The sequence below is a fragment of the Phalangium opilio genome, unplaced genomic scaffold (assembly GCF_054372755.1).
Source record: "Phalangium opilio isolate 3A_F unplaced genomic scaffold, DU_Popi_V2 ptg000053l_1, whole genome shotgun sequence".
In the NCBI taxonomy this organism is placed as follows: domain Eukaryota; kingdom Metazoa; phylum Arthropoda; class Arachnida; order Opiliones; family Phalangiidae; genus Phalangium; species Phalangium opilio.
Genome location: NW_028324172.1, coordinates 718,407 through 739,807, shown reverse-complemented (window position 1 = coordinate 739,807; position 21,401 = coordinate 718,407). Strand labels below are relative to the sequence as shown.

At 39.3% G+C, this 21,401-nt stretch overlaps 1 protein-coding gene across 1 annotated transcript; it reads right to left on the bottom strand.

Moving 5' to 3' along the window:
- Positions 1 to 3,612: 3,612 nt before the first annotated feature.
- Positions 3,613 to 8,330, bottom strand: LOC149672239 (uncharacterized). The gene is made up of 6 exons (XM_089840139.1): positions 7,565 to 8,330; positions 6,441 to 7,507; positions 5,295 to 5,888; positions 4,775 to 5,104; positions 4,289 to 4,623; positions 3,613 to 3,793 (listed from the first exon to the last, which is right to left on the bottom strand). Exons 1-6 carry the CDS (start codon positions 8,328 to 8,330, stop codon positions 3,613 to 3,615), a joined length of 3,273 nt encoding a protein of 1,090 aa, XP_089696265.1.
- Between the last annotated feature and the right edge of the window lie 13,071 nt (positions 8,331 to 21,401).

Genomic DNA, 21,401 nt, shown 5'->3' with positions numbered 1-21,401 from the left:
ACAAAATGAAAACCCAGTTCAGATATGCCCACCCACTCCGTAACAGTTAGAACTCAACCCAAACCCGCCCTGGAAAACCCGCCTAAATCCATACCCACCAGCGGCATACCCATGAATGCCCACTCAATTTTTGAGATATAATATAAATGAGTGGTTTGGATCTGAAAAACACATGTTTCATTGTCACTATTGAGTATAACTGAGGTAGTTTTTATGTACATATGTTAGATCCGATAAGGTTGAACCACTGAGTTCAGTACGTCTAATGTTTGACGTTGCCCCAGTGCTGGAAAACGTTCTTTCGTCAGTTGCCTATGACACCGGAATGGCCAGTACCCACGAAGCTACTCTTCGCAGTTTTGGGAACTGAGTCGATTTCCTCCAGAAATCCAAGAGATCAAACTCTTCACCAGCTATATAATACGGGAAAAGAAAGAATCAGCATGGTAAATGTACAAGTATGCTCAAACAGCTTGTGTATTTATGCCATTTAACTACCGAGGCAATTGAGCATCGTAAAAAAAGGCAGCATCGCACGGGTCTAGTGGATTACAGATGCATTCAACTGAGAGGTAGTTGTACGGCAACGCTTTATTGTTTTATCCTGAACGAGGTAGCTAAAATAAAGAGCCCCTCCCTCCAACACGTAACGAAAATTTAAATGATCTTATTGGCTCACTTAAACTTCGTTTCGATGACATTGCTGACTGGTACGGCGAAAAATCCGTTATTCCTTTTTACCTCTTTTGCTATGACCCGCCTCTTCTTTCATACCCCCTCCTTCCCGGGAAGGGGGTCCGGGACTTTGACGCGCGCCCAGATTACACTGTTCTCCATTCCTACTTCTAAAATTAAATCTATACCTGATATAATAATATAATTTGTCTATTGTCTGATAATACTGAACTTTAATACATTAAACTTCTCCATATGAATAATATGATAAAAATAGTTGTAAATTTAATATTATCGACGCTGTGGAACTAAATTTTTCTCTTGAAATTTTATAAGGGGCCCCCAAATCTTCCTTAGCCTATCTGCAAAAAAGTCCTGGCGCCGCCACTGAGAGGGTATTTAAATTGACGAATTTTTTTAAATTGGAACCATATTCTATACAACCTAAATATTTAGAAGCCGTGATAATTCTCGCCCTCTAACTTAAGGACCACTTATTTGCCATCCATTTTAAATTGATAATCACTAGATTAGAATTAAACCAAGTACGGAAACATCTACGTACAAAATATAGCAAATAAACTTGGGAAATTTTTCACCAACTAATTCTTAATAGCACTGCACATTATGGATTAGAAATTAGTGGTTAAAAGTACCTGACAAATGAAAATTTATAAAATTAGAGCAGAAAAGAGCAATTCTTGGTCGATTTTCATTGTTAATATTGGGGTGAATCATGACATTCAAACACTGAAGAGTAGCTTAGCTATTTGAAAAAGACCAAAATAGCGTCTATAATAAAGAATATCTCTTTCGTTAAATCGTAAGTCTTGGCTCAAAAGAAAGTGTCTTCTTTCAATTGTAACACACTCTTCTTTAAAGCAACAGGTGGCTCCATTATCACTCTTAGCATTCTGAGTAACCTTCTGATTACGAGTTTTATCTTGCCTAAGGCCGGAACCAATCAGACTTAGTACATTAGGTCTAATTGGTACCTGTCTCTGGCTTAACACTAGCCACTGTGTAGTAGAAAGTGATCTTTAAGAGGTACCAACGGAGCCGCCCTTTGCTTTAAAGCTATAGGAAATCATGATAATATAACAAACATTACTGATAATTTTGACCTTAAAATAAATGTTAAATTGGTTTTGAATGTTATCGAACGTTTTTTTAGAATTAGTATTCGCAATAGAATATTTCTATTGCCATTTGATAACCAAAATATTTTGAAATAATAAATTTTACCAATAAGTTTCTAAGGTAGATAAACCAAAATTATCGTTTGTAGTTTAAATTTGCGTATAAACCAAAGTTATAATTAAATTAACTACTTATTTTAACTTATAAGAGTATAATCCCTTACTATTTTTCACAACTCTTAAGAAACTAATTTCAAAAGTAAATAAAATACGTTGACGTTGCAGAGACACCTACGTATGGTTCTGAGTACTATTTATTAATTTCTATACGGTTCTGCACGCGAAAAAAAGGGAAGAGGAGCGTGCAGCCAACCAACAAGTGTCACACTGATGCTTTCACTGCTCTAGAGCGCATGAGCAAGAAGTTCAAAAAATATTAATTTGAAATATATAAATTGTCCTGGGATGGGTCACTTTTTCTGTTACCCTAAAATCTATAGCGTAACGCTGCGCGCTAACTGTGAAGCGGCTTAGGTCCGTTGGGACGAAAAAATTTAATTTTTAGCGCCATAATGTCGGCCTAATGTTTAATACATAAGCCAAAGATATTTTAAACAGTTTTGCTAATACATAAAATTTGCAATGGAGTAATTAAATTTAATATAGAATTAAAAATGAACAATTATTACTCAGAAAATGTTGCAAAATTAATAGTGTACGTAGATGACGCTACAATAGGGCAACACCGTTAAGCATAGAAAAACGTCTGCTAGGGTTGTTGCTTAATTCCACTTTAAATCAAGGATGATAGGATTTAGTTATTTCAAGCAAAGCGGTAGGCGAGTAGTAAGTGAACAAAGCCATGAGTTTAGAGAAAAACGTAGTGATACAGTATAGCCAGACAGAAATTAAAGGAAGAAATTTTTGGGTTAAATTTTATTCCCAACGCTTTGGAATTGCAAGTTAGAATAATCAATGAGTAAACGTAAATGGAATATGGATGAATACTTTGAACTTTCTGAGGATGATTATGAAGACTTTGAATTGGAAGAGAGTTCGTGGCAGGTGATGGTGAAAGTTCAAGTAGCGTTTAAAAATCCAAATCACATAAGAGTAAAATTTTGGAATATTTTCATCAATCCGGTGACGATTGAATCTGTAATATTTGCGATGTGAAACTTAAAATTAAGGCTGGAAACACGTCTAGCATGAGGAATCATATTTGGGCAAAGCATGAAGACTCTTATGAGCAACTTCAAGTGGATGTGTAGAAATTTAAGACCGCAATCAAGCAACCAACGTAAAAGGAGGCGTTTAAAAGAGCCACCATATTTTCAAAATCACACCCAAGGGCTATAGAAATAACTAATGCTATCAGCCGAATGATTGCTAAGGATTTTCAAGCGTATTCAATTGTTGAAGACAAAGGTTTTTCCAAACTTCTTCACACATAAAAGGTGCCAAACACCTAGTCAATTAGTAAATAATATCCGTATATGTATTGGCCCGAAGGACCTCAATAAAGCCTGGGAATTGTCTTTGGCTGCCTTCGCTTCTATGTATACGTTGGACCTTCCAGGAAAATCAAGATTGAGACCGATCACAAGCCCTTAATTCCGATATTCAGCAAGCCAATACGCGTAATCCCTAGACACCTGCAAAGGATGCTCTTGAAACTCCACCAGTACAACTTAGAAATTCAATATATCCCAGGAACGTCCCTGCACATCGCAGACATGTTAAGTAAAGCGTTCCTATCATACTCAGGTCCGCCACAAGTACCATATCTGGACATTTATCAGAATGAAGAGGCTGTATTCAACGAATTAGCATCAGTGAATCCGATACGATACCTAGCAGTGAGTTCCGCAACTCGAGAACTTATCCAGCAAACGACCGCCCAAGATGAAATACTGATGAATCTGCGACTCATCATTTTGAAAGGTTGGCCCAACCCCAAACTGGAGTTAGATCCTGAGCTACGGTTAGTTACTTTAAGATTTTTTGACGTTAAAAAAATTAAATATTTGTTTTTCAAAATTCATATTTTAATTAAATCGTTAAAGGTCTTGAACTTATTATTATGATAATTATAAGTTGTTGTGTCTTGAGGATAAATGGGGAGCTAGTTCAATTTCACTATATTTATTAATCAACAAGTCATTTGTTCGGATGCATACAAATGTATACCAGCCGTTATCGTAGCCCGTGAAACTCTGAGGCTGGTACTCTTTTTATTAAGATAACATAATAAGAAAAATGTAGGAACTTAAGGCTCCCTCTAGGGGAAGATGGGTGACAATATGCAAGTATTAATATGTATCAAAGTGAGAATACCCAACAATACTCCCCCCTAAAATTTTTAAGCTTTTAACTGCGTAATTGTTCGTTTAGTGATTTTTGTCCGCGAATCGCGGTGGGGGGTCATCTTACTCTAGTTGACCGCCTAGGAAGCACAGTGGCCGTGGAAGAACCTTCGGCTGTGGAGCTTGCTGTCTGTTCTGCTGGTGTCTGGATTGGCGCGAGGCGGGTCGCATCGGTAATGGTGGGTGCGATAGGAAACCAAGGGAGAGGGCGAGGTGCTGTTGGTTCTTGGCGAACCGCGGCTTCTGGCTGCGGAACTATGGTGTCTTCTAGGTTGTTTCGGTTTGCAGGGACCTCTGATGTATTCGAGAATGAGGTTGGAGCTATAGCGTAATTCCTTTTCATTTGGTTGGAGTGTCTCAGTACTAGCCCGTCTTCTGTGTTTATTTCGAACATGGTGGTGCCAATTTTTAGCGTTATCACTCCCGCTTTCCAGGTCCATAAGCTTTCACGTATACTGAATCGTTGATGTTATACGTAGTCTTGACTGTGGTAGTTGTTTCCTGTTTGTTTTTGGGATTACCCGGATGGAAGATATCAATCGATGTGTAGAGCTTTCTGCCAAGCATGATTTCTGTGGGTGATGATCCGTTTACTGACGGCGTTCTGCGATAGTTGAATAAGAATTTGGCTAACCTGGCTTCCAGTGATCCTTTGGGGTGACGCTGGAGTCCAGAATCGACTTCTTCCGTGCCTTCCGAAATCGAACCATCCAATTTGCGTAGAGTGGTCTTCGTGGTTCTTACGGCTCGTTCCGCCCTGCCCTTTGACTGTGGATGGTTCGGTGCAGAGTGTAGTAGTTCTGTACCATTCGCTTCGAGAAATTCTTTAAATTCCGTTATCGAAAAACAGGTGGCGTTGTCCGCAACTAGTGTTTTTATGATCCCGTAGCGCGCCATCAGTTCTCTGAGAAATTTGATGACCGCCTGAGAGGATGTGGTGTTTGTTATTCCCACTTCGATCCAATGGGAGGCGGAGTCCAGTACGATTAGTAGATACCTTCCTTCTAAGGGGCCAGCGAAGTCCACGTGTACATGGTGTTGTTACTTTCGGTCAAGGACTAAAAGTCTTGTTCGGTGAAGGTGCGTTTGTTTGGCATGTGGTGCATTCTCTGACCGTTCGTTCTATGTCAGAGTTGAGGGTTGGCCACCATACTTTGGTCCTGGCCAATTGCTTCATTTGGTTCATGCCTTGGTGACTACTGTGGAGATCGTTCAGGACGCGTGTACGGAGAGCTTGTGGTACCACGACTTTGTTGCTGACGAAGATGATTCCGTTTGTGCTCGACAGGTCCTCCTTCCGCAAAGAGAATGGTTTGCAAGGGTCTGGCATCTTTGCATGTGGGGGCCAAGAAGCTGGGCAATATTGTAAGACCTGTGAAAGTGTAGGGTCTGCTCGAGTCGCTTGGGCCATTTCGACCATCTTGATGGGGCCTTGATCGAGGAGTTCCATCACACAAACGTATTCGTTCGGTAACCGTGTTTCTGTGTGCTTGACCGGCAAGGGCAATCTGCTAAGAGCGTCAGCATTGCTGTTGTGGGCACCTTTCTTGTATATGATTGTGTAGTTATACGAAGCGAGGAAAAGGGCCCAGCGCTGAAGTCTGGACGCTGCGGTGGCAGGTACTGGACGGGATTCGGAGAATATAGCGGCTAGGGGCTGGTGATCCGTCAGAAGGTTGAAATGACGACCCAGTAAATAATCCCTAAACTTGGTAATTCCGAAAATTAAAGCTAGCGCTTCCTTTTCTATCTGTGGGTACTTGACTTCAGTCGCTGTTAGCGTTCTTTATGCGTACGCTATTGGCTGTTCCTTCTATCGAATGCGACAAGACCGCCCCAATTCCAACTGGGGAAGCGTCTTATGCCACATATAGGTGGGGTGGCGTAGCGGTTAGCGCTTTCGCCTCGCAGCAAGAGGATCCCGGGTTCGATCCCGGACTGTGGCACCGGGTGAAAACCTGGGAACAAATCCTTCTGCGTAGAGTTTGCAAGTTCTCTCCCCGCTTGTTAAAAGGAGTTTTCCTCCGCGGTCTAACCCGGTTTCTCCTTTCCATCAAAACTTGCAGAGGTTAACGGTAATAGTTAGTATAGGGCGCTGTAGGTTAGCTGTGGCATAGGGGCTAGCCACCACCCCTCTATGCATTGTAAAGGGGCCCACCTGTAAATAAGTCGCGAGTTGACTTAGTGTGGACATCCCTTCCTAGACCAAGCTTAGATTATTATTATTATTATATAGTGGTAGATCGGGTTCATAATGTACCAATAGCTGCTTCGAAGTTAGCATAGCTTTAGCCGCAGAAAAGGCTTGTTGCTGAGTGGCTGCCCAAGTCCAAGGAAATTTCTTGGTTAAGAGGTGGTAAAGTGGCGCCAGGCCTGTTGCGTTTTGCGGAACGAATTTAGCGTAATAGTTAATGAGACCGAGGAAAGCTCTCAACTGTTCGACGTTAGTCGGTGCTGTGGCTTCTGTTATCGCTTGAATTTTCTCCTTTTGAGGATGAATACCCTCGGCATCTAAGATGTAGCCCAGAAATTTGATAGATGCCTGGAGGAAATCGCATTTCTTTAAATTGAGTTTTAACCCTGCTTTACGGAGAATCGTTAAGATTTCGTTCAGCTGTCGGAGATGTTCCTCTAATGTTTTGCTTCCTATTAATATGTGGTCCAGAAAGGGATAAACACGGGCGCGGCCTCGAAATAGAGTTTCCATAGCGCGTTGGAACACTGCTGAGAATGATGATACTCCATAAGGCAACCTCGTGTATTTGTACAGGCCCTTGGACGTGTTGATTGTAACTAGGTGTTGGGATGAGTCGTCCAATTCTAACTGACTGTACGCCTCCTTGAGGTCTAATCTTGAGAAAATGGTACACCCGTTCATGGTGGTGAAGATGTCGCTTGCTCGAGGTAATGGGTATTTTTCGGCATCTATTGCTAAATTGGCCGTGAGTTTGTCATCGCCACATAAGCGTACAGCATCTTTCGATTTCAAAACAGGAACCATAGAGGCTGCAAACTCGGAGAAAGGTACGGGAACTATCACACCCGCCTGTTCCAATCTGTCCAGCTCCTTCTCAACTTTGTCTTTAATACTGTAAGGTAGGGTGCGAGCCTTGAAGAACCGTGGTTTGGCGTCAGGTTTCTTGTGTAGGTGGATTTTAACCCCCTTTAGGTGTCCAAGGCCCGGTGAGAAAACTTCTTTGTTTCTTTCTAATACAGACTCTAACGACGATTCGCCGTCTTTAGTGTAATTCACCAAGTGTTCTAGGATTCGTAGTTTGGAAAAAATCCATCTCCTGCCGCAGAGGCTCGGACCTTGCCCCTTTGCTACTGCCAAAGGTAGGATGTTCGTCCTCTATTCGTATTGTACCTCCACTGATGTGATACCTAGCATTTCTACTTTGTGTTTTGTGTAGACCGTGAGGTTTTTCGTGAAAGGTTGTAATTCAGAAGTGTTTGGAATTTTCTTAAATGTTTCTTCTGAGACGATAGCGCAGCCAGACCCCAAATCTACTTCAAACCTAAGTGCTTCTTGGTTGACTTTGCAAAGCGCGTAGCATGGTTCTGGGACATCCATCAAGTTTTCTCTATTTGTTTCTACGTAATAAAGGTGTGATTCTTGCTCGTTGTAGAGCTGATATTCCGCGGTTGAGTCTTGTCGTTCTCGGCCGTCGTGTAGCTGATCTTCGGCTGTCGAGTCTGCCACGTAATGAGATTTGGCAGAATTAGCTGATCTCGCTTGTTTCCGAGTGTTATATAAGCACACCTTGGCTAGGTGTCCAACCTTTCCGCATTTGTTACATTTGGCGTCCTTGTAGACGCACATTCTGGTAAAATGATCGGAACTTCCCCATCTAAAACATTTTGCATTGTCTCGCGTCGGAAGCTCAGGTACTGTAACCTTTGGCGTGCTTGAATGTGCACCGGATTTGAAGTGTCCTTTGTTCATCCGAGGTCGAGAGTGTTGTTGTGTGTAATGTATGTCAGATGTAGGCTCCGCTTTAGTAGTGAGCATTTCTTTTACATCCCGCTCGGCTGTTTCTATATTCGACGCTAACTCAATTGCTTTCGCGAGGGTTAAGTTAATTTCTTCTAATAATCGATTTTTAATTTGTACGCTTTCTATGCCCATCACGAGACGATCTCTGATCATGTAGTCTCGAGAGTTGTTTGTTTCGAATTGCAATGCTCCGAAAGTTGTCTTAATTCGGCCGCTACTGATTCTCCAGGTTTACGACAGCGGCTGTAGAATTTGTACCTTTGTGTAATTTCTTTCGGTGTTGGCGTGTAATGCTGTTTCATTATTGCGTCCAATTCGGCATAAGTTTTAGCGCTGGGTAGCGTAGGGATAAAAGGTCTCTTAACTTTTGGTATATGGGTGCTCCAATGCTGGTAAGAAGAATCGCTTTCTTTTGCGGTTCGTCGACGATACCTTTGGCTGTGAAGGTGAGATCCAAACGTTCGGAATAAGTGGGCCATTGCTCCACTTTAGGGTCGAAATGCCCGAAAAAACCATAGAGATTGTGGGAAGCTACTGCCATAATGTTTTGAGGGTTGCCCTCGCTTTCTATACTCTTGGGAGGGGCCGTCTTTGTTACAGCGCAGTCCGGACCTTTGTTAACCCTGACGAGGCTTAGCCGTTTGATGGGAGATGAGAAGTAACTTTGAGAGTGGGGATAATTACTGGGTCTTTTGCTTGCATCCCATCTCCGTCGCCAAATGTTGTGTTGTGAGGATAAATGAGGAGCTAGTTCAATTTCACTATATTTATTAATCAACAAGTTATTTGTTCGGATGCATACAAATGTATACCAGCCGTTATCGTAGCCCGTGAAACTCTGAGGCTGGTACTCTTTTTATTAAGATAACAAAATAAAAAAATGTAGGAACTTAAGGCTCCCTCTAGGGGAAGATGGGTGACAATATGAAAGTATTAATATGTATCAAAGTGAGAATACCCAACGTAAGTGATTAAGTGCTTGACAATATTATCATAATAAATTAATAGATGACGCGAAAAACTAACTTGGAATTTTTTTATTTGGACGACCAAGGCTAGCCAATACACTGGTAGGAGGTAAGGAGTTTGGTGGCGGTTTCGCCCCTCCCTTTTACTCTTAGTTCGAAAACGTCCCGCAGGGGGCGTAAAAGCGTAAGCGCGTCAAATCTGGGAACAAATGCTGTAGAATGAAAGTGTACTACGTTTCATACTTATAGGAAGCTATATAATATTTTCCTTTGGCTTTATTATTCAATTCGAGACTTGAAGGAGCTAAAATATCGTCGCACGCGTGTTTGTATTAAACGTTTTATCCGAGGGGGTAGACACTTTGGATCTCTGTGTACACCTGAGGTCAAAAGAGTTCAGCTTTGACAGTGCATTGAGTTCAAGACATATTTTACACCTGAGTTCTCAAGTGTCTACTCCCTCGGTTTTATCAGATCTCCTATTCGAAATCCGAAACGATTAATCGTTCTCTAAATACATGTAGCAGACGAAAAATATTGTAGAACAGAAATGTAAAATTTTGACTTGACCACTTTGTAGTTCCCTCATTTACAAGTGTTTGTGGATGTGGTGGATGCACTTATGGGTTGACTTAATTATAGCATATTTGATTTTAACATACAAATAATACTCCGAAAACCTTTTCAAAGTGTTACTGAATAAATAAAAATATGATTGGCAACTGCAAAAATATCTCGCGTCAAATTAACTTTTTATTTCACCCACAATAAGATTACAGACGGAATTTGAAATTTAACAGTAATGGTGTAAACGAAAATTTTGAAGCCAGGTAGCAAATTATAGCCCCCGATGAAATATCAATATCGATTCAGTTTATTATATGTAAATCAAAGTGGATTTGTGGTCTGCATCAAAATAATTGGTTGTTAATTGTTTTGAAGGTCAGGTTAAGTTAATATCAGAAATATTAACATGATAATCCCATGAATTCAAACCATGACGATTAGAATTGTGGATTGAATAATTATTATAGATCAGGTCTTTATCGAATGCTTTCAAGCCCTTCTTACAATTTTAATCTTTGAAAATACAACATTTTTAACTAACTTTACTCGTGCGAAAGTGTTTAATCGTAATTAAGTATCTATTTATATTTTTTAAATCGTTAATAGCATTTTAGATTTAAAAAAAAAATATATTTTATCGCTTATTCACAAGAAATAAAATTTTAATTTTCGCAATTCTTTTCAACTTTCAAACGGAAACCACAACTGTACTTTTTCAAAAATAGTTAAAATGTTCAAAAAAATTACGACAAACTATCCTATTAGCTAATTTCTTGATGAAACGAAAACCATAGATCCAAATATTTTAAAAGTTTAATTAATTTTATTTAAATTCACACGAGAGTGAGAAAATATTTAATCGTATTCGTGTCATAAGTGCATAATTACCCTCACTAAGTTCAAGAGTAAATCGCAACACGCAGTGATTTCGTTGGTGAACTATATATATTTTTCCATGTAAATTTGAAGTTTGTGTTAGATTTGGTGTGGTGACGTATTGAATTTTAAGAGTTCATGTTAAATAATAGAAGATAATTTCGGTTATGACGACGGCTACTGGTCCCGACAACAACATGAGGAGAAAGTAGAAAGGAACGCAGACGCTCTTAAGGTCCAAGTCAGTCACGCTTTCCGGCGGTTTCTCCCATTTGAGCTGTTTAATCGTGTAATCGAACTCAAAATCCAGATATTTGAAAACTTTTGTTTCGAAAATGGGTGCCATGCTGCGATAGAACTTTTGTCAAAGCCCCTTCATAATTTAGGATAAAATTCGTTACCAACCTCAGTTGGAGGGATTCGTGCAGTTGGGGGCTGCTTCTCACCCAAGAGGTGTTGAACATGGTGTGCAGGTAGTCGAACGCCACGTCTTCTTGCGAAAAATAAAGTCCCTCTTTCATCGCGTATATCATATCTTTTTTGTATCTCATAATGAGTTCGAAGAAAGAATTAAAATGTTCGACCTTCATGATTGCAGCTTTCTGCCCGGAAACAATGGGAATGAAAAATTTCCCGGAGATATCTAGAAAATCGGTCAAACATTTATTCTGATCTAGTTCGCCTAGCCATTCCTTAACAGAGGGGTCCTGGGCTGCCTGTAGATACGGAACAATGACGTCAGAAGAATTGAGAAATTTAACATACAGAAGAATATTCACCAAAAATTGGAGGCGTTTGTATGTTTCCTTTATCATTCCTGTTGGAATTCCCGATTTGATCAAATCCGAGAGTGTGTCGATGTAATTGTAGCTTTCCGTCGTGAACTCCGTCCGCAAGAAGCAACCCAAATAGAATAGAGTGAAAGTCACCCCGATCAGCCACGACGAAGCCAGCAGACGACAAGTAATGTGGGGCAAAATGGAGGGAATCGCTGTGGGGGAACAAAATTATACAGTCTTTATGTCTGATTAAAGCGCCAGAAATCTTTTGCAATTGAATCCTTCATACGAAACTGGCTCAAGCAAGGGTGAATTGTTATCAACGGTTAGGGGTGCGCTTAATTGCTTACGTTCGAGGCATAACAGCGACGCGTTCTCCCAGACATTTTCCATGGTTTCTCGGGCCATTTTCTTGACAACTTTCTTGGAGGGCACCGATTTGTATTTGTTAGTTACGACGGAATGAAGGACGAGCAAAAGTGACAGAATGACCAGAGTGAACACAATTAGTATCACCACCTAATTGAACCCAGAATGGAAATTAATGAATTGTGTGCTGAATGGAATGTTTATTGTGGGAAATTGACTGGAGTGTCCATGTTTAAGAAGGACCAGGAAGTGGACAAGACTCTCTTCGGAGCACCCGAAAGGATAATCGTTTCGCTCATTCCATAGGGAGAAGACGGAGTGAAATATTTGATTCGTTTATCGAAATAGGAGCGTGCCATGTCGAATGTGAAGATATGACTTTCCTAAAACCATCATAAGGATTTAATATTCGATATTTAATCATAACGTTTTAATATTAGGCGTAAAATTACTTACTCTCATATTTGCAGCAATGGCAACTTTTTCCCACTTGACCCTGTATAATTGAATCGGCAAAATGAATTATATAATAACCTTAACATAACCTCACGATTGTTCGCAAACTGAATTATATTCGTTTCTGAGAGATAGTTGAGATTATAATTAAAGAATTCTTCATATATTTTTGTCTATAATCTGAACTTAACGGGTTCACCCTTCGAATTTTTCAGTTTTCTCAGAACCATTATGTCAAAGTCAAACGAGCGCCTTAAGGCGATTCTTTCTCGCTCGCCCCCAATTAATAGACGTTTAATAAAGTACAAAGTGTGGAATTTACTTCATGTTCAGGGATTGTTTTAAATAATCTGCTATCATTTCGAACTCGGTTGCTTTGCTTTTTACGTTCCATTTTTCCTGATAAGAAATAAAAGTGAAATTGTCATCAAGAAAATCAATCTTAATTCCGAGAGATTTTTCAAGTCTCGCTTCAATAACTCGAACGAGTGATTATAAACTCACATCAATTGTCGCGTAGGTTATTTCAGTCTCGTTGGCGAACCTATTGATCAATTTATCAAGGATAAATAACATTTACTATTTTGAAAATACAAATTCTATACCTGTATTTGAAATATCGATTATTTCCTAGAAATTCCATTTCCTTCAGCGCCATTTTGGGGTCCACTTAAATCATAACGTTTAAAATCTGAAAGGCGAAGACACAAAGTACAACAATCCAACAATTTAATATAATTTTAAGACAATTTAGTAATCTCCTTTGAGTACCGATGTGGCTTGTAAGATATGCCTAGTCTCGTAAATGACAGACTTTGCGTAACGAAACTGAAGTATCATTTTAACTGCTAGGTTTATTTTGTTTGCTAATGTTTCAGTTGCCACGGTAACTGAAATGAGAATGTTGAATAATAAATTTATATAAAACAATTTCAATTTTTTATATAAAGTCCAGAATGGAAACAGTCTCGCGTTACATACCGTTTAAATACCATTACTCTGCCTAACGAGGTCTTTTTAACACGAGGCAATTGTTCTCGCAATACAGTTCGGGGAAAATGAAGTTTTGGGTTTAATTATATCCTGTTTTAAAGGGAGGGCGAAAAGGAAAATGAATCGATTTTTATCGATTCTTCTACTAATTATAAGGTAAATCTGCGCAGTGAAATGTCGAGGAAGTACCAGCTCCGAATGATTTTAAAATTCAAATTAGTTTCAAAACTCATGGACTATGCCTATTTGAAATTAGCACCTCCGATTACCCGTTAACAAAATTCACATGGCACTCTCCATGTCGAATGAGATTTGAAGCGTTATTTTTAATATTTGCGCGCGTTGTGATAATCATGGCGCTAGTTAAATTTTGTATGCATTAAGAAGGCAGGGAATGGCGTTACGCGATTGGTCGAAGGTGCTAACTTATTATGGGGTGCACTGGCATAGCGATTAGCGCTTTCGCCTCGCAGCAAGAGGATCCCAGGTTCGATCCTGCAACGGGTGAAAATCTGGGAACAAATCCTTCCGCGTAGAGTTTGAAAGTTCTCTCCCCGCTTGTTAAAAGGAGTTTTCCCCCGCGGTCTAACCCGGTTTCTCCTTTCCTTCAAAACTTGCAGAGGTTAACGGTAATAGTTAGTACAGAGCGCTGTCGCTTATCTGTGGCATAGGGGCTTGCCACCACCCCTCTATGCAAAGTAAAGGGACCCACCTGTAAACAAGCCACAGGCTTAGTGTAGAAATCCCTTCATAGACAAAGCCTAGATTATTATTATTATTACTATTATCTATAATGAAGTCTCAGACTAATTTGAATTTTAAAATCATTCGGAGATATTTCCTAAGCAGATTGGTCTTATAATTAGTAGAAGAATCAGTTTAAAAACACTTTATTTTACCTTTCACACTACCTTTAAAGTGTTTCATCAAGGGGGGGGGGTTATTAACCCTGGTTTCATACAAAACTTTGAGAAGAAAACTCGATATCACCAAGGTTTTAGAAATGCCAACGATCACGAAATACGATTTGAACTGACGACTGTGCCATACATTGTTAATAGACAAATAGGTTTAAATAATAAATAATTATTGGCGGCTGCAGAAATATCTCACGTCAAATTAACATTTGATTTTGCCCAAGAAGAAAATTACCGACAGATTTGGAAATTTAACAGTAATGGTGTAAGCGACCATTTTGAAGCATCTCGCGAAATATAACACTTCGTGTTGAGGGATCGTTTAAGCGTTCGACTCGGTTAATCATGAACGACTACTAGCCAAAATATACCGCATGGGATTTAGAGGACCAAGTTATGATTGGCTCCAGACATACCTTACAGAGAGGAAAAATGAAACTAGTTTAAATGGTAATCTCTCATCGGAAAGAATAACATATAAAGGAGTCCCACAGGGGTCAGTGCTTTCCCCTCTACTATTTAACCTCTACGTAAATGACCTCGTAATGGTGACTGAACCAGACTCTTTAACATTATTCGCGGACGATACTTTCCACTTAAACAGTGATTCAAATCTTAATCAACTTATACAAAAAACTAACGCAGTGCTAAATAATATCGATCGCTGGTTAACGGACAACTTTTTAGAACTAAACTTGGAAAAAACAGTCTTTATGATCTTTACAAGCTTAAATAAACCCCGACTATATCAAAACAAAGTCATGATCGGAAAAAAATTATTGAAAGAGGTACAAACGTACAAATACTTGGGGTTATTGTTTGACCCGCATTTGAAGTGGAACGACCATGTAGATCATATAGCGAAAAAAGTAGCATATGGTGTCTACACTTTAAGTCAGAACAGAAATATCTTTAACAAAAAATCCAGAACTCAATTATACTATTCGTTTATCTACGCCAATCTCACGTACTGCCTCGCGATATGGGGAAACACTTCCAAACACAACTTAAACCGCCTAATGCTACTGCAAAAAAGAGCCGTGCGAATAGTTGACAAGCAAGCCTACCTAGCCCATACAGAACCTATCTTCGAATCCCTTAAAATATTGAATATCTATAAGTTAAATGACTATACTTGCTTAATCCTGGTTTTCAAGACATTACAATCAAAAACATACAACCCCTTTAACATCAGTAAATTTTCCTTCTACTTCACACGCAAACCCTATATTTTGGAATTACCATACGCAAGCACAGAGATCAAATACAATTCTATCTTCTACAAAACTGTTAAAATATATAATGATATTAACCCTGCGTGTAATCTAAGCTTAACTCAATTTAAAAAAATGGCCAAGATGTATATAAATAAAAGATAATTTGTATAACAAAAATATTATTGTACTTAGCTATTGTCCACTTAGAGAGTTCTATTTATAACGTATTTTAACGAGGCATAAAAGTCGACATGCGACTTAGCCTCTCTAATATTTTGTAACCAATAACATAGGAGAACTGAATAAACAATTATTATTATTATTATTATTATTAATACGCCTCCGTGACAAGGAGGATTGATACTGTTGGAAATCAGATAAGATAAGGAAATAGGACTAAGATAAGAAGATCTATTTTTACCTTGATATGTATCACGTGACAAGGAAAGCCCCGCCCTAGGCGTTGTTGTCTGCTAATAGTTTTGATAAATGTGGTTAGTCTCAATTGTGATCTCGTGGTGTAAAGATGCTTCAAGGAATAAGTCTTATCCTTAATAATTTATTAATAACTTGTTCTTTCAAACTTGTATTATGAACCTAAATATATTTTAATCTATTCTAATAAATTAACTTAGTAGCAGTTTGTCGTTTGTGCATGCATTATTGGTAACAGATAATAATAATTTGAATATGGTAGCAGAGCGTGGTTGCCAATAATGCTAATAATTTCGTGACGCCGTGATATTGAAATATAGCAGTGACCCGGTGTAAGAACTGTATCTGATAAATGCGGTAAATATTAAATTTATAAATTACACAACGGTTACGGAACTATACGGTCCTTGGACATACCGACATTTCCGGACATGCGCGGTAGACGGTATAACGCCATACAGGACGAGCAACGTGGTTAGGCTTAACAAGAACGAACGACATGCAATAGACTAGGAACATTTACGTGATCAAACAAGTATAAAGTGAAAAGAACATTCGTGAATACGAGACGGCACAGTAATGATAAGAAGAAAGCACCTTAAGAAGAGTGGTGAGTCCAAATAACAATAGTACAAGCAAGAAATAAGAAGAGACTATATTCAAAGGACTATTATTATAATATTATTATTATATTATTGTGTAACATTTAGACTAAGAGGTATTCAAGTTAAGATAATAGTGCAAAACCATTAGATGCAGTAAGCTTATACCAGAACGTGTTATACATAGAAATAAGGTTAGTAATCTATAGCAGTTCACTATGTCGGACGATGATTTTGGTGCCTCGGGCAGCTCGTTTTCTTTTCGCAAATTACAAGATGGTAATTATGAACTTTGGAAGTTCAACATAAAAATGGCCTTAGTAGACTATGGTTTGTGGGGAATTATTGATGGCACTGATGTAAACCCTGGTACAATCGCCACAGACGCTGTAAGGAAGGCATATAAGAGAAGGGAAGAAAAAGCAATGTCGAAGTTAGCATTAGCGGTGGATGAGACTCATAAAAGGATAATAGCTCGATAGAAGAGTGCCAAGGAAGCCTGGGATGTATTAGCTAAGATTTACGAACCAAAATCAAAGGCAAGAATGGCAGACTTGCGGGAAGAATTCATTAGCTGTCGATATAAACCTACTGAATCTAAGGCGACCTATGTAGGCAATGTTATGAGCATAGCAGGACACCTTAAAGATATGGGATTAGCGGTGTCGGACAAAGAAATAGCATTCCAGTTGCTACATAAATTACCACCGACATATAGACAAGTTTCATCTTTGGCATACCATTGGAAAGACTCAGAATTCACCCCAGATAACGTTAAGGAGTTACTGATAGCCGAGTATGACAGACAGAAGCGGGAAGAAAGTGAGGATATAGTAGGAGGAACAGCAGACTCCGGTTACTCTTCAACCATGAGACATAGAGGACAACAAAGACCTAGAAGTAAGAGCCGCACCAGGAGCCCTTCGCGACAGAGAAGACAAAACCAGAGATGTTATAATTGCGATAAAGAGGGACACTACGCTAGAGATTGTTGGAGGTCAAAGGGAAATAAGAAATCGGACAATGCAAGGGATAGTCGAAGAGCGTTTTTCGCATCTGCCTTAGTAGCTGTAAAGAATAACCAAGATTGGGTATTAGATACTGGAGCATCACATCACTTCTGCAACAACAGGGATTGGTTTCAAGAATATAAAGAAATTAAATCGGTAGTAGAAATCGCAGAGGGAGGCACGAAAGCAATGGGGATAGGAACGGTAGACTTATCGATACGGGACGGAGATGAAATAATAACACTAAAAGATGTCATTTATGTACCTGGCTACAACAGAAACCTCATTTCAGTACGGAAATTCGATAATCAGGGCTATAAGACTGTTGTACACAATGGGATAGTGAAGATGTACGATAACCATGATAAGTTCTTTTTGAGTGCTCGTTTAACGGATGAAAATCTATATATAACCGACGCCAAAATACACGGAGAAGAACGAGACATAAGATGTCAGGATTCCACAAAGAGATCACATGTCAGCAACATGGTCGACGCTATGAGGTGGCATCAACGATTAGGACACCCAAGCGAGAACAGAATAAAAGCACTGATGGACCACGAAATGGTCGTTGGCCTACCAAAGCTCAAGGGGGGAGCAGGCGTTTGCCAACCGTGTATATTATCCAAGTCTACAAAAGCCCCGTCCAGACCAATCACTGCAATAGCAACAAAACAAGTATTGGAAATTATACATAGCGACGTTTGGGGACCCGCACCCACTATTTCACGAGGCGGCGCTAGGTACATTATTACCTTTATAGATGATTATACAAGGAGAGCTACGGTGTATATGATGCAAACCAAAGATGAGGCGTATAAGAGATTTCAGGATCATAAGGCATTCGTGGAGAGGCAGACAGGAAATCAGATAAAGACGTTAAGAACTGATAATGGAATGGAATACTGCTCCCGACTGCTTGAAACGAATTGTACTCAACTTGGCATTAATGTACAGAGACTAAATCCATACACACCGGAAATGAATGGCGAATGCGAAAGATACAATCGCACATTATTGGATGGCATCAGGACACTATTAGAGGCTTCTAACTTAAAACAGAAATTATGGAGGGAAGCGGCGTTAGCCTTCACATATTTATCAATTCGATTACCACATGCAAAATTACCCAACATAGTACCTTTGGCACGTTGGTCAGGGAAACACCCAGCGTACGTCACTTGAGACGATATGGTTGTATTGCTTATGCCCATGTACCGAAACCAAACAGGAATAAGCTTAAAAACAGAGCGAAGCAAGGTATAATGGTCGGCTACGCTGTCAAGACTAAGGGATATAGGATTTCGTTTCCCCAACAAGATACTATTATTGAAAGTAAGCATGTCACTTTCAATGAAGATAGATTAGGTATGGACATGTATCGTGAACTTGGCAACCATACGTATGTAGCAGAGGAACCCGACGTCATAACCAGAAAAGACCCAGACCCAGTTAAGAAGAATGTAACATTTGCCGAAGAAACAAAGGACAAGATAGAAGAACAAAGTAACAAGAAGATGAAGAAGATCCTTTTGAAGACGCCGAAGAAAATATAACGGAACAACATGGACCAAAACAACTAGATATGAATGAAGAAGGAGACGAGGAAGACTGGAAGGAAGATGAAGAATACGTCACGGTTCAAAGACCAGCGCTTAAAGGTGTACAGCCAAATCAGAGCGGAGGACACGAAGAACAAGATCCAGATTTATTAAAGGGATGGTCTAGACCAGAAGTCATTCGAAAGTCAGGAAGAACAAAAGGGAGAGTCGACGTCTATTACACGACTGATGATTCCAAAAGACTTCGTTCAAATTGCGAAGTAGACGCAGGCTTTAAGCAACGACAAATAAAAGATGACATTAACAAATTCAGTTTCAAGCCCCTGGACCAACAAAAGGATTGTAAGTCACACCTAGGTAACATAGCTTACCATTGCCTTACGGTAGCCAAGTCATATGAAGAAGCGATGCAAAGTCAGGATGCTGAGAAATGGGACAAAGCCATGAAAACTGAGTTTAAGACCATACAAGAGCGGAACGTATACGATTTAGTCAATAAACAGCCTAATCAGAAAGTGATCGGAACAAGATGGGTATACGCTATCAAGAGTAACGCGAAAGGCGTAATAATACGACACAAAACCAGATTGGTCGCTCAAGCCTTCACTCAAGAACAGGATCTCGATTACTCGGAGACATGCACCCGTGATAAATTTCTCCTTAGTCAGAGTTTGCGTTTTACTTTTCATCGTATGTCTTGGATGGGCGCATAAACAATAGGACGTAAAGAACGCTTACCTATACGGTAATTTCGATGAAACCATCTTTGTCAAGCAACCAAAAGTGTTTCTCGAACTAGGCAAAGAAGATCATGTCTGGCAATTACAGAAGGCTCTGGATTGAAACAGAGTGGCAGGCAGTGGTACAGAGAATAAGACAAAGTCCTCCAGGAACCAAACTTCACAAAACTAAAAGGCTGTAATTGCATATATCTTTATGAGACGAATGCTGTGATATTAGTTTATGTCGATGATGTCACTTATATAACGATATTAATGGTTATTAGTAATACAGTTTCATCATTTTACAAAATTCGGTAAATTTTCTTGAGGCTATCACCTTTGTAAACAAATTGTGTAATTCACATATAATTCACATATAGGCCTAAGTTTAATATTTCATAACGGCAGAATGTTAGTAAGTGCATTTAGTAGAAAAGCATAATTGCAATTACTACATACTACTGGCTTAATAAATTGAGAATGTTCGGTAATCATAATAGATTCTATCAAATTCAGATCTCTCTCTAAAAAAAACATTTTTCTTTAGTGGAATAACACCATCTACCGATAGTTTCTCGTATTTGACTTCATAATAGAGCTGTCCTACCTTACCTATCAGAATTTCTTTCCCATATAAAGAAGCCTTAAAACCTTCTGCGGGCTGTTTACATCACGGAAGAAAAACAACTTCCATTCTTGGGCAATGCCTATTCCCTCCCCCCCAAAAAACTTCCCTTCTTTGGCACTGTCCCTTCCCAAAAAAGTAGGTATATATCCTTCTCGAGCTAGTTGCCTTCTTTAATTCGGAAGAGATATTTGGTTCCAAAAAATTAAGGCTCACCTATCTTCTCGAGCGAGTACCTTCCAAATCTAAAAAGGGGGTTTGCGATAGCTAAAGCTCCTTCCCAGGCATTTTCGGTTTGGGGAAAGAAGGTAGGGTAGTAGAAAGGGAGTTGCACCTTCTTCTACCCAAGCTTCTTACCAAAGAAGGCGCTCTACTGCTTCTATAGTATCACCCTCTCTTCTACAGAAAAGAAGGGTATTGAAGGCGCGGTGGCGACCTCCTAAGGAAGATTCTTCTAAAGACTGCCACCACTGCTGAAATCTAGCGATAACGAAAGCAACAACCCCGGCCGCTACTACTACTACTACTACGGCTCGGGTCAAACTAAGAGCCTCATCCTACACTAATGTGGCTAAAAACATCAAAGTTTATCGTAGAAAATAATATTGGCGGTTCCTCTTCCAAATACTTATCGATTAAAGAAACCATAACCACATTTGTATCAAGAAACCTATGGATCAAAGTTTTTTATTCGAAATCTAATAAAACGAATCGCAAAAAATCTTTTTGGAGTAAAATTCTTTTGATCATGTTGAAAATTTTAGTTTTTCGGAAAAGATACTTACGATTAATAAATGCACGAATCTACCATTTTCCAAAACAAATCGAGACGAAACACTTTTATTTAAGCTTCGTTTTACAAATTTTGGTATGTTAATTTATTTGCATAATAGTTCACCGATGCCCGAGCCCTAACCTAAATGTTAGTGGCTTGAGAAATTTTCAAGTTTGCACCAGAAAAGGTTTTTCAACGGTTAAAAATTGTTGAGAAGAGTGATATTCGATAATATATGATTAAGAGTAATATATTTTGCTCGGACTTATAAAATAATGTCGTTTAAATAAGGAAAACGAACAACTTGGTTTTCTTTTAGTAGGTAGCTCTCCTTGCATGGACTAAAAAAAT